At 39.4% G+C, this 14,115-nt stretch overlaps 1 protein-coding gene across 1 annotated transcript; it reads left to right on the forward strand.

Moving 5' to 3' along the window:
• The first annotated feature begins 323 nt into the window (after positions 1-323).
• Positions 324-12,661, forward strand: SRP54 (signal recognition particle 54). Its single transcript, XM_083837692.1, has 16 exons — positions 324-521; positions 1,087-1,200; positions 2,627-2,718; positions 3,348-3,432; positions 4,373-4,477; positions 5,671-5,737; positions 5,823-5,880; positions 6,579-6,729; positions 7,583-7,731; positions 9,051-9,151; positions 9,257-9,343; positions 9,753-9,826; positions 10,069-10,177; positions 10,929-11,099; positions 11,561-11,656; positions 12,200-12,661. Exons 2-16 carry the CDS (start codon positions 1,123-1,125, stop codon positions 12,289-12,291), a joined length of 1,515 nt encoding a protein of 504 aa, XP_083693818.1. The 5' UTR covers positions 324-521; positions 1,087-1,122; the 3' UTR covers positions 12,292-12,661.
• Positions 12,662-14,115: the final 1,454 nt, after the last annotated feature.

Genomic DNA, 14,115 nt, shown 5'->3' on the forward strand with positions numbered 1-14,115 from the left:
CCCGGCACACACACGTGCACATATATAAGCGCACACACACACACACACACACGCACAATTACACACACGTATACGCTCACACACACACTCACTACAGCCACCACCACCTAACCCCCCACCCTCAGCCTCGGCACCCGCAGTACCACAGAGCCACCGCCGGGGGGCGCTGCGCCTCACGACCCCCCCCACACCCCGCTGCCGCGCATGCGCAGAGGCCGGCCATGAAGCCCTGCTACGCGCGTCCGGGGCCTCCCTTCCCCGGCCCCTCCCCTGCCGGGCGCGCTGCGTGTCCCTCTGCTCTTAAGGTGGAGCGGCGCAGTCCCGCGGGATTTCTCGGGGCGCGGGCACGCCGTTGCGTGGCACGACCTTAACGCGGCGGCTGGCGGGTGCCCCGGCGGCGGAAGCGCGCCGGGGGTGAGGGCGAGTGGTGACGTTTCGCCGGTCGGCGGGGAGCGCCCGCCGCTGCCGGAGCGCGGAGCCTGCGCAGCGCCGCCAGGCCCGGCCCGGCCCGGCCCGGCCCGGTGAGTGCCCGCGGACACCGCCCCGGGCCGGCCTCGCTGCGTGCCGCGCTCCGGTGCGGGGCCGCTGCAAGGGGTCCGGGGGGCTGCGGGGACGGGTGTGCCTCGCAGCGAGCGGTTGGTTAGCTGCGCCGGGGGGGGAGGCTGCCCTTCGGCCCGGCAGGTCGGGGGTGCTGAGCCTGCCGCCGGCCCGCCAGCGGGCCTGGGCCTGGGCCTGGGCGGGCGGCTGTGTAACGGGAAGGTGTGTGGAAGTCTGCCTGAGCAGTGTTTGACCTGGTGAATTTGACGCACAGGCACACCAGCGAGTGAAATGCCTCCTAGTTGCAGGAGGGAGCTTCTGTTTTTAAGTAGGCCATCAGGATAGCCCGAATTTAATTTCAGCCCAGTATTTGCCAAAAATAACTTGGCAAAGTGAAACTTGCCTGCTTTCTGGAGTGCAAAGCTGATTTCTTAACCTAATATTTACTGGAATAATTCATTTGGGAAGGCATAGCTTCTACTTGTTTTTTAAATTATTTTTTAATTGTGTGTGGTTTTTTTTGTTTTTGTTTTTTTTTCTCCTCTTCAGGTTCTTCTCTTTGAAGTTCTACCTGAAGCCGCCAAAATGGTTCTAGCAGATCTCGGAAGAAAAATAACCTCAGCATTGCGCTCACTGAGCAATGCTACCATCATCAATGAAGAGGTTTGTAATACACCTATGCGATGCATCTGTAACGTCTAGAAAGCGAAGTTCTAATAGATAAGGCTGATGAGAGGCTTGAAGTGGGTCAATGTAATCCCTGGGCTCTTTTTTTTCTTTCAAGTAACATTTCTAGCTAGAGGTTTATAACCCCTGATCGTACGGCGAAAACGCAGAGCTACGTTTAGGCCTCAGAGGTTGTGGGTCCCATGGTCACGGAGCCTGGTGGCTGTACTCCTGGACAGTGGCGTTCTGAGGAGGAGAACGCTGAAGGAGGCAATTTGCACCTACGTTTGGTTGGGATGTACGGTGTGAGACTGTACAGTGTTGCAACTTTTGTGTTCAGCTACGCTGTGGACGTGTATTAGGTTGCTAGAAGTTAGAGCGTGGAAGGAGAAATAGCTTTCAATGTAAATCCTGCCCTCTGAAATGTGAGGATTGTTGTGGTTACTGCCTTTCTATTCTAGCCAGTGTGTGTGGTTCTGGAAGCTGCTTGACTTGGTAGAGTTTGTATTTAAAAAAAAAAATCAAAACATGAAATGATAAATAAGTGTGTTCTGGTACAAAGACTGAAAAGCAAGATTGAAAACTAACAGATGTGATGGTTCGGAACTGCCAAGGAGTAAATAAATTGCTAGAAACTTTTCAGGTGGGAAGATATGGTTTGTGGCTTAAACTACAAAGAAAGCTTATCAAGGGTTGTAGAGTTGGCATAGTTCTAGAACTTGTGCATGGGGGAAAAGTTTTAACAAGTCTTAAGCTAGGAGACAACAGAACTTTAACTGAGTCAAATATAGCCCAATTCATTTATTCAGCAATGCAGATTTTTCCGCTGCAAGAGCTCAAGCTGTGCAAATGAGGCCACCTACTCAGGTGTTACTTTCAAAAAAAAACCTTTCTGTTACAGACTTTTCAAAGTGACAAGTCTTAAAACAACTAATCTGGGTTTCAGAGGCACCTGTTTGCCTCAAAGCCATGCCACAGAGCAACATACCAGTTTCTGCTGAAAATGTTGATAGTGTGACCACCTTGTATTGGGGGAATACTTTGTTTGTCAAGATTGCGTTAAATTCTTTTGTGGCTTTCTGTTGCAGTTGTTTTTGAGGAGTAGCTGTAGGGAAGTTTAGGAAGTATTGCTACCATACAAGCTGCCATCCTCCTTAATGCAATAGGAAGCATTCTGCATTACTTTGTAGTTTGAATATTACAAGTTCAGGAGCCTCCATTCTCTTTCAGATTTAAATTTGATTTGCAAATGAACAAATGTGCAGACCTTATGTGGCACTTGATATAATAATGGTACCACATGCATTTAATTCATAAAAGCCTTTACTAGATCATAAATACACTTTCACATTCTTATTTGAAACTAATCCTGGGCTAGTCAATGCTGTGGATTGTAAAACCATTTCTCTTTTATACTCCAAAGGTTTTAAATGCTATGTTAAAAGAAGTATGTACAGCACTACTGGAAGCTGATGTTAATATTAAACTTGTGAAGCAACTAAGAGAAAATGTCAAGTAAGTCAAATAATCGAAACAAATTTAACTCCTAATGTTTGTAAAAGTTGTAACTTGAGGTTACAGAAGAGCAACTTCCAACTTGCTTATGGTTTTCTTAGACATACCCAGTTCACCTGTAAGCCCCTGTTTTCACTTTACAGAAATATTTAGTTTAAAATAAATGTCCTGCCAGCTCTATCAAAAGAAATCTTCCTCAAGTTCAGCCAGCCTTTGCTGTTGTACGCTTGTTTTGAAAAACTGATGTCAGTTCAGTGGAAGAGTAAACAAGCTCTTTGTTGCTGCCTAGACACCTCATCTTCATATGTTTTGTGCCGGATATAAATAGATCCGTGCATGTGACCAGGACTGTTACCTTGGCTATTTTCAGATGTGTAACTCAAGTATATGCGAGTCTGAAAGACAAGTATTCCAGAAACATGTTTTTATCCTGCATACAGAAGCAATGTCTCTAATGTATGTCACTTCTTGAATGTGCGCTAACTGAAAACTCAAAGCAAATATCAGAGTGCCGCTCCAGCTACAGAGACTTCACTATTATTAGGTTGCTTTAAGTTATATTAGGATGCTTTAAGTTATACTAATATTTCATGGCTTTGGTTGTACTAAAACTGTTTTCTTCAACTCAGGTCTGCAATTGATCTTGAAGAGATGGCATCTGGCCTTAACAAAAGGAAAATGATTCAGCACGCTGTCTTTAAGGAACTTGTTAAAGTAGGACTTCAAAATTCCCTATTACATCACTTTTCTTGTACAGCCTGGGTTGTGCGAGCACTACAGTAGCAAGCTAAGCTTTAAGGTTACCACGTGGTCGCAAGAGGGGTTCTGCGTATCTGGGTTGTCATGTTTTCTGCTCTAATGCTATTTACTATGCAAACAGTATTTTTTCTGATCAGAACTTTACTTTCAAGGCATCTCTCTGACTAACCTCAATGTAACCTTCAAGTTCAGCTATGCTTACTTTTCAATTGAAATGTGAAGACGAAGGAAGGGTAATGGCCTACAAACTTGTGGACTACTGTATTTGGTTGTCCCAGAAACAAGCCTTTGCTACCTTAATGAAGATTTGTTAAAGCTACTTTAAAAAGTATAAGTAACAACCAGGCAGTTTCTCTACTGCAAATTCTAACCTGCCTGCTTGGTCAAGTCACTGCCCGGATACCAGGATACCAGTATTCTGTCCTCTCGCCAGTTAACGGTGTAGCGTTTTGTTCTTCTGTAGTCTGTGCTCACCCACATGATATCTCCCTGGAATGTATGCACCTTCTACTCACTGAGAAGTGAGGCACTAACCCAAAAAAGTCTTCTGTAGTGTTGGGCTCTCGTCAGAAGAGGTCCATCTAGTGCAGTGATGGTGGGGTGGAGGTCATGTTTCTGTGCTGATCGTAGTATTTGTGCCATATATGCAGGCCACCCTGACTTTAGTGCTTGGCCTTAGAAAGAAGCACTGTGACGGTCACAGAATGGTTAGGTATAACACCATATACTACAGATTTCTTGCGTGGGCTGTGGCTGTTCTTGTAAACCAGTAAGCGTCTAAGCCAAATTAAGACCCAGATATACAAAAAATTGTCTTTCTCCATGGAATGTGACACTAACTGTTCTGTGCTTCTGAAATTCAGATCTGCAACACACAGTATACTTTGTTCTATAGCTTGTAGATCCTGGAGTCAAAGCATGGACACCTACCAAAGGAAAACAGAACATTATCATGTTTGTTGGCTTGCAAGGAAGCGGTAAAACAACAACCTGTTCAAAGGTAACTTGCACGGAACCTGTTTGTGTTGTGTTGTTTTGCTTTGCTTGGGAAGGAGGGTGTGGTTGGACACGTTATGTAGGGCTTGCTTGTGACCCATGCTGCTTTTATCGCTAGGAAAGTACTGACTGATTGCATTGTAGAAATACTTCTGCTGAGGGGATTCTATGATGAGATGAATGTTCAAAATAATATTCTTTTGAGACTATTTATGGTTTCAGGACTTCCTTCAAGATTTTTTTCAAAAACTACACTCTTAATGAAGGAATTTTGTATGTGGATCACAGATTCTTTCCATTCTGTACTTCCTGGATTTAAGATGTACTCTGAGTAGAACCTATCTCATTCTATTACCTACTTAGGGGAACAAGTAGAAATTGGCCTCTGTATTAGGTGTCTCAGCTGAGCATGAATGGGTGCTGTGAAATCTGTTCCAGCCCTGAGTTTATTGAGGAAATTTAGATTTTTATCCTCAAAGAAAAAAAAAAGGCACAATTCAGAGCAGTTATAACTTAACCTATTTACAATGGTTTTGGGGAAGGAAAAAAATCATACTATGGAAGAAGACTACTGATGTATGTTTGTGTATTTTCTTTTCTTTTTTTGGTCACCTGCTCTCTGTGAGATTCAGACATAAGCTGTACTGAATATATCACTGCTCTGATTTCATAAGACTTTCCTAGTGTTTATGTAGACAAACTGTATTTTGGAAGTCTGTCTTTGGGTGAATCAAATGTTCTGTGAATGTATGTTGTACTAGTGAAGCTTACAAGTGTTACAAGGCAGTAAGGCTTCCATCCATTGCTTTAAAACACGTCCCTGCAATGAAATATCTTTGTTCCTCTGGAAGTGAAGAAACAAATGCTCACGTTGCAGTACAGCTTTGGGTAGTTTCTGAAAGCTAATCCCATCTGCAGAATCTAGGAGTTAACAAAACGGGAACAGAGGCTATTTGTAGCCATTCCTAGCTCAGGAAACTGAAATCAACTATTTTCATCTAACCATGTTAATCATTTATATAACATACTTTTCTAACATGCTAACAAGTTGATACTTGCACAGTGCTACTAGGTGGTCTCGGTTATAGGAAAGCTGGCTTGATTTTGTGTCCTCAGTATGTACTTCAAGCTGGTACATAGTGCCATGCTTTCTAGTGGGATTTTGGTGTAACTACTTGTTTGGATTTCTTTTAACAGTTAGCATACTTCTACCAGAGGAAAGGTTGGAAGACGTGTTTAATATGTGCAGACACATACAGAGCAGGTAATATAAACAGCTTCTAACGATATGGTTCTTTCTCTGAGTTTTGCTTTTTTTAAATAGCCCCCTGACCATACTTGTCTTACAGGTGCTTTTGACCAGTTAAAGCAGAACGCCACAAAAGCAAGAATTCCCTTTTATGGGAGGTAAGTATCTTTCAGAATCTGTTTGAAGAACAGCTCAATTATAACGAGATATTGTTCCTTACTGAACATCTCCCACAAAGTCCCATTCAGTGTTGCCTAACTAATAGGCTATTAAAATATTTTCTCTCATGAGATGAAATACCTGTCTAGCTCAGTATATTCTGTCTGTCAGTAGTAGCAGGTAGAGTGAGTGTAAGAAGAGATCAGGCATCTGGAGATAATCCCCCTAAATGTTCTCTCAGCTTGCAAGTTTACAGGGCTTTACCAGACAGATTGAGGTTTTCAGGAAATAATCCACTTAGCATCTTTACAGATCAAAAGGTGATTTTTTTGGCCCTTAATTTTTGTCAGGTAGTGGCAGCAGTAGAACTAATATAGTTTTTATTAAACTTCCGTATGAGCTCCAGCTTTGCTGGAGGTGCGCTGTCTAGGTGCCTAGTTACAACTTCCTTCCGAGAAAGGCTAGCAGAATCTAGCACGATCTTCAGCAGGTGAGACAGTCCTTTGTGCTTCAGTTCACCGGACTTCAAGGGTAAATGGCTTAGGGAGGCATAATCTGAATCAGTTTTGGCTTGATATAAAGGAAGTCCATCTTGAAATCTAGGTAGATTTAATAAGTTCACAGTCAAGTAATAAAATCCTTAATTAGCTTAAGGATAAGGAATTGCATACATGTTGATGTTTACCTTTGTGATCAGTTACACAGAAATGGATCCTGTAATTATTGCCTCAGAAGGTGTTGAGAAATTTAAGAATGAAAACTTTGAAATAATCATCGTTGATACCAGTGGACGTCACAAACAGGAAGACTCCTTGTTTGAAGAGATGTTACAAGTTGCTAATGCCATTGTGAGTAGTTTCAAGAAACACATTGACATTTGTTAGAATAATTTGAGTACAAATCATTGCTCATCTCCCAATGTTCTGTGTGGTTTTCTGTCTTCTGGAATGTGTCAGCATTTTTAACACCTAGAATGTGTTAGGAATTACAAACTGATATGAATAAACTAGGACTGGATGATCAGTGTTTGATCGCTTTGTGTCAGTTTTAATTCTTGGATCTGTAATTCAGGGGTGCTTGCATATAACTAGATTGCAGTGTTACTGCTTTAACTTTCCCTTTTGAGGTCTTTGCATTAAGAAACTAGATAAAATCAGACCACACTGGTTCTTTTCTGTAGCTGTGTACTATATTTCTGTGGTTGTTATGAATGTTTGCTCTGAAACAAAAAAGATGATTGGAGAATGTTCATCAGCTTGGGTATGTAAATGAAGCTGGTGTTTCTCGTGTGAGTTTTAAAAAGTTTGGCTAGTTTTTGATTCTGTGATCTCGCATAACAATGTGACAGTTCCCACACAACTCCTGTTAACGGTAACTTGTTTTCAGAGAAATGGACATCATAAAGCTCTTAACGTAAAACCAAATGGAAGATGTTCATTGCTTATAGATGCTATTTAGCTTACTGGCTCAGGTACTAGCTAAAATCATTCAAAACATAAATAAAAACTGTAAAGCTAATAAAGTTTAATATACTGTGTTGTAGATAAGATTTTCACAAATAGTAGCACAGCATAAGGGTTTCAAATGGTCCTTAGACAATACTGCTCATAGAACAGTGTTACAGTGAGTTCTGCTACTGAACATAACGCATCAACACAGTCCAAGAAAGCAGGAAACAAATTTCTCTTCTTTTCCTCTTAGCAACCGGATAACATTGTTTATGTGATGGATGCTTCCATTGGCCAAGCTTGTGAAGCTCAAGCTAAAGCTTTCAAAGACAAAGTAGATGTAGCTTCCGTTATTGTTACTAAGCTTGATGGACATGCGAAAGGAGGCGGCGCTCTTAGTGCGTAAGTATGGCGATACAACAGGGTGTCCAAGGTCTGGCTGTGGGTGTACAACCATGAAATGTGTTAGTGTCTCACAGAAACCTGTCTTGTGAAAGTGTCACTGTCACATTACAAGAAATCTAGAAATTTCAGTAGTAACAGTTAGATTTTTATCCTAATTTCAGTGGACCTTTTGACATTCAGTGGGAATCAGAATTGGGTATTACGATGTACTTCCAATGCAGTAGTGTGTATTGTCACACGTCAGACTTCTGTCTTCTGAGAACAGCAAAAAACAATTGTTGCATCTTGCATGTCAGATGCAAAGTACAAATTTGAGCTTAATAGATAAGGCTTACCTGAAAAATTTTCCTTCTCATTTAATGCCCATAATTTTTCCAAAAGGGAAAAAAAAATTTAGCTAGTCCTATCTAATGGCCTTAAAGCTGTGATGCAAATGAAGTTTCTGAATTTTCAGTGTCCAGCAACTTGGTAAAAAGATGAGTCTGCAGTTATGCTTTTCTGAACTCCATCTTCTTGGGCTTATGTGCTGTGCTGTATCTTGACATCCTTTGTTGACTAGAACATGCCATATTATCTTCTAAGTTAGATTAATCTCCAACTGTTTTTGAGTGATACAGCTTTGTATGGAGCCGAGATGTGTCTGACTTGGATCTTAAGTGTTAGAATTCCTAAACTGCCATATGTATTTTGCTGTTATTTATAGCACAGTAATGGAACACTAAATTTAAGAGCAAAATGAAAATACCAAAAGCGAGTTCCAGCTGTCATGTACTCGTATATGTTGTCTGCTGTGCCATTCTGTACTTTCTGTAGACTGGAAGCAGAGTTCGATTAAAGCTAGTGTCAGTGACTGATTCCTGAAAAGGTTTTGATTTTTCTCATGTCTAAGTTTTTTTCCTGTGTTGAAAATGAGATTGTTGTCTGTAGGAGGAACCCTGAAGAAAAATTAATCAACACCTGTGTCATCTGACCTCCCTACATTAGGGTAGAATGGGCACAATTTATTTTTTTCTATCCTCTCAAGTTTCTGAAAATTGGCAAAGAAAATGCAACTTATGTATCTATTGGTGATTTGTCAAAGCAGAGTGTGGAAGAAACAGTTTGTATTTTACAAAGTACTAATTAAAGAAATGTTGTCAGCTATTCCCAGCTACCCCTCCTAAATGGATGTTGGATGTTTCTGCATTAATAATTTTTGGGAGTAAAAAAGATACTTGGGAGATTGAGTTGATGTGTTCATTGTGTTGTGCTGATGATGTCTGAGACATAATATATTCCATATTCCATAATATATATATACATATATTTCACTGCAGAGTTGCTGCTACAAAGAGTCCTATTATTTTTATTGGAACTGGTGAACACATAGATGACTTTGAACCCTTCAAAACGCAGCCTTTCATCAGCAAACTTCTTGGTATGTATGACATGCAACTGTACTTATAAGACACTTTGAACCTGATAATAGAAAGTTAAAGTGTATTTTTTTAATGCTAACTTCAGAGCTGGTTTTGTTTTCCAGGTATGGGTGATATTGAAGGATTGATAGATAAAGTAAATGAGTTAAAGCTGGATGATAATGAAGCACTCATAGAAAAGCTCAAACATGGTAAGTTGTTCCCTGAATAGCAGATGTATTACCATGAACTAATCACGGCAGGTTCCCTCCAAGATGCAGACCACTGCATTAATTTGCGGTCTGTGTAGAGACAAGTAATTTGTTTCAAGTGCACATTGCAGAATGGTTGTTCTTACTCTAATAAATGCGTCAAGCAAGTAAATAGTCATGTTTTTCATCAAGTGACAGGTAGTGCTGTAACTGCTGATTAAGCAGCTTAAAACTCTTGAGTGTGTGCCATCTTGTGTGCCTAGCTGTATTAACGGTAGAGACGATGTTTACTTATCTGTTTTTATGCAGTATAGTATTGCTCTTTATTTTCACAGGGTAAATAGTTGAGAAAGTAACACCTAGATGTTAGTGTGACCTTTGCTAATCTTCTCTTTTTGTTGTATTTCAGGTCAGTTTACATTAAGAGATATGTATGAACAATTCCAAAACATCATGAAAATGGGACCATTCAGTCAGATCTTGGTTAGTTATCCCAAAAATCATTTTTCTTCATCAGATTTTCATTTATATCTGGCAAATTTCTGCTGTGAGCTTAAAAACTTTTCAGTGAAACTGGTGCTAGAGTCTGTGCTTTATATTTTTAGAAAAGGTCCACTGCGATACATACGTGCTGAACTCAAACTTGCTGTCTGTATTTCTGGCTGCTTACTTAAAGTTAGATTTGCTTGTTCTGACACAGCTTTTGTTTTGCATTTTAAAACTAGGGTATGATCCCTGGTTTTGGAACTGACTTCATGAGTAAAGGCAATGAACAAGAATCAATGGCAAGGCTAAAGAAATTGATGACTATAATGGACAGTATGAATGACCAAGGTAAAACAAACTTCAACCAGTATTTCACTTCTCAGTTGTTGAACAAGCCTATTTACAGAGATCTCTTTTGGAAACAAGTTGGACCTAAGGTAGCATCTAAAATGACAGAAAAGGGAAGAGAGCATTTACCAGTCTTATAAACAGTTACTTATCCCTGTGCCTTTAAACTTTCTGAATAAGTCCCAATACTTAGAGATATACTGACAACTTCTTGTTGCTGCTCTCTTGTGTAGAGCAGATGGAATTTCAAAGCATTCCATTGATAATTAATGCGTTTTTGTTTTTTGTAGTGTAGTTGTGCTTCTAAAATTTATTAATGCTACATGTGCAAATGAAAAAGTTGGATTTGTTTTTGATCTGTCATTATCATATTTCTTCATACCTTTCTTCCACCCTCAAGTTTACTTAGTGATATAGCCTAGTCTCTGGAATTCAGGGTGTGCTGTTTCTAAACCACCCAGAACTCTTACAGGAGAGGTATGCTCTCACCCTTGAGCTAAACCTATTAGCCTGGCTTACACCAGGTATGCTGAGAGCATAATTTATTCTGACAATTTTTTCTATCACTCTGATTGACACGGGAATGGCCTGTGCTATTCCTTTGAATATTGTCTCAATTATTTCTGTACAATTCTGCATTGACACTTCTATAGCTATTTTTTTGTGCTGATAATTTAGTTTTAATCCAGAGCGCGCACTTGTTTTCATTACTTTTAACAATGTTTTTTTCCTTCCTCTGCTGTAATTGCAGAACTTGACAGTACAGATGGTGCCAAAGTATTCAGTAAGCAGCCAGGAAGAATCCAAAGAGTAGCAAGAGGTTCAGGTGTTTCTACCAGAGATGTCCAGGAGCTTTTGACCCAATACACTAAATTTGCACAGATGGTGAAAAAGATGGGAGGTATCAAAGGGCTCTTCAAAGGTAAAAGAAAGTAAAACACTTATTAACTCAGTGCGAAGGTCACTTGATATGTGAACACAGAGGAAGCTCATAATGTAGATTAGGTGCTGGGAGAAGGGAAAGGGGAGAGAGGTGTGGTGGGAGAGGAGGACTGAGTTGTAGGTCACTCATTTTCATGATGCTTGCAAGCTCTTTGATTTAACTGGTGAGAGCCATACTGTTCTTCGTGGTGTTAATGTGTAAATTGGGAGTGAAAACTGCTGTATTTTTGGCTTTATCGAGGTAGAGTTCATCACTACCACAATACTGACACTGTAGTCTGTTATGTGGGCGGGACAGGGACTGTTGATCCTTAATTACTCAAAGTAGTTGATGTAGTAATTTTTGATCATTGACTTGAATGGATTTGAATATAAAATTACGTAAAATTGTTTTTTTTTAGCCTTGTATTTTAATCCACTTTTTCTTCCATTTTCTTGAAGGCGGTGATATGTCAAAGAATGTAAACCCATCTCAGCTGGCCAAGCTGAACCAACAGATGGCAAAGATGATGGATCCAAGAGTCCTTCATCATATGGGTATGTATCGGCATTTGACAGCTTCACTAGGTGATTACCTGTTACAGTAATCTATTTGAAATATTACAGAATTTAGGAAGGGGACTCATCTGGATTCAGCTCTCAAAATGAGCGATTGGAGTAACATCTGAGGAAATAGTACAGTGACTTCAAGCATGTCTGTTGTGAAGCAAATCTATTCCTGAACTTCCATCCCCTTCCAAGCTTTGCCTTAAATAAGTAATTTTGATAAGAACAGCTTTTACTAAAGCTTTTACTAAAGATTCCCATACTGGAATCTTTTTAACTGATAATGATGATTTCTTCAATTTTTTTTCCTTTGTCTAGATCTTGATGCAAAGGTCATCTTAAAACCTACTTTAAGCTTTATGTAATTACTTCCTCGGTTGTCCATATTTTGATAGCCATTTAAGCTTGGCTGAGTATTGGGCTTTTGTTTGTATATTACAGAGATGGTCTCCTTACACCACACGTACTTTAGAAGCAAGATAGCTGTCCTTCAAAACTAATTAACGCATGCATCTTCTCACTTATTTTCTTCAGGTGGCATGGCAGGATTGCAGTCAATGATGAGACAATTTCAACAAGGTGCTGCTGGGAATATGAAAGGCATGATGGGATTCAATAATATGTAAAGAAGCCTTAATAAAAATGGACTTGGTTGACTATTAGTTGCGACTTCAGTGAAAGGATTACTTTCTTCCTTTTTACAGTGATGGGGGAGTGGTCTTTTAAAATCTTATTCAGGCTTCTCAGTTTCTACATCTAACTTCTGAAAACTATTTTTGCTTAAAGTAGTTCCTCTCCACTAATACCTGATGGCACAAAGAGTAATTCAATTTAATAAAATCATGATGTAAAATTTTAATATGTAGAGACACTTTTTAATTGTTTACATTAAATGGCAGCCATTATATTTGTAAACAACCCTGATCTTTGGTTATAGTAACATAAAATGTCACAAATATACTGTAAAATAAAATTAAGCGATTATGAACACAGGAATGGACTATTTCTTCCAATTCTTCATAATGATCCTTTATCAGTATGTAATGAGACTTCCTTAATTTGAATCATTTCTAATTATCTATGCCAAACAGTTATAGCAAAACAGTTATAGCAGTAACATAACTGTAATGCAACATCTAAAATGTAGAGGTGCTGCTGCTCAGATTTTTGAAGGTGTCAGTTTTGTACAAAAATTGTTCTCCAGAAGTCTTATCAGTCTTTGCCTTTACATAAACAATGAAGGAAATTAAAACATGTATGTAGAAATCTTCAGTATATGTGACAGCTTGAAAATCTGCCTACTGGACTGCCAATTAAGCAGCTCTTCTGTTATCAAAATAGTTTGTAATATATAGTAAATAAAACTCTTGTGCTGGTATTGAAATTCAAATAGCCATAGATAGTTGTATCTGACAGACCATATTGCCCCAACTCAACTATTACCTGATCTTAATTTCCTTTGTCATCTCTTGTACTACCTCAGTCCACAGTGTAGGTCTGAAATGGGTGGAATCTACAGGTACACTTGAGAAGTGTAAGCCAGATAAACCTTAAAATCTGATACACAGTTTAGCAAATATGGTGAGATCGTTCAGTGTTACTTTAAGGAAAGGGAGTATATTATGGATTTAAGTATGCTGAGTGCTTGGATTGTAAATAGACACCCATTTCTGTTGCCTAGATGACATAAAAATTAGATATGGTAATCAAAGTATGTCCATCTGTTAGTGGCAGCCATTTGTTTGAAAAGGTGACCGCTAACAGCTGATAGTGAACAACTTATTAGCACAAGAGCATAATTACCTACATAAAACATAAGGCATGCTGTAACTTAGTTTATAATGTCTATTTTCTGCACTAGTAATGGTACATGTATTCTAAATAGGATACTGAAAAATCTTTAGGTATGCTTTTCACTACAATACTGCATTTTATGCATATAGTTAATCTGTAAAAGGATTGGTTACACTGGATTCTATTATTTTCAGTGAAAATCAAACAAAAGAATGAATACTTGCATATCATGAGCTTGTGCAGGAGCTGTCCTCAGCTATACAAGTGGCACATGTTTACGAAAACTACTTTTTTAAAGTATTTTCAGTTCTTGAGCAATTGAAGTGAATACAAGATACAAAACTATGCAGCTGCATTAGAAAGCAGAATATAAATCTTGGTTTGCAACACGGTAGGGGATAGTGAAGTTAAGTTGAATGCTGTTGATGGAAATCAAACGTGAGAAGAATAGGCATATTGAGGAGGAACAGTGAAGCACTGTTCCTGTACAGGCTTAGTTGGACTGTCAAGTTATCAACAATTAACTTGTCCTATTTTCAATCCATTGCACGTGTTTAATTTTAGTCTTTAGAATATCCAAACTACTACTGCTGCCGTACAGGAAGAGACCAAATAGGGATAATTGCCTAAAGATTTGAATTGGTGTCTTTAAAGAA

Source organism: Anser anser, assembly GCF_964211835.1.
Source record: "Anser anser genome assembly, chromosome: 5".
Classification (NCBI taxonomy): domain Eukaryota; kingdom Metazoa; phylum Chordata; class Aves; order Anseriformes; family Anatidae; genus Anser; species Anser anser.

Bases quoted from the DNA above. Each gene is read 5' to 3' on its own strand.
- SRP54 (XM_083837692.1), top strand. From the start codon at position 1,123: ATGGTTCTAGCAGATCTCGGAAGAAAAATAACCTCAGCATTGCGCTCA. The intron at 5,881-6,578 runs GTAAGTATCTTT...CTTTGTGATCAG, and splicing joins AGAATTCCCTTTTATGGGAG to TTACACAGAAATGGATCCTG. The intron at 7,732-9,050 runs GTAAGTATGGCG...ATTTCACTGCAG, and splicing joins GGAGGCGGCGCTCTTAGTGC to AGTTGCTGCTACAAAGAGTC.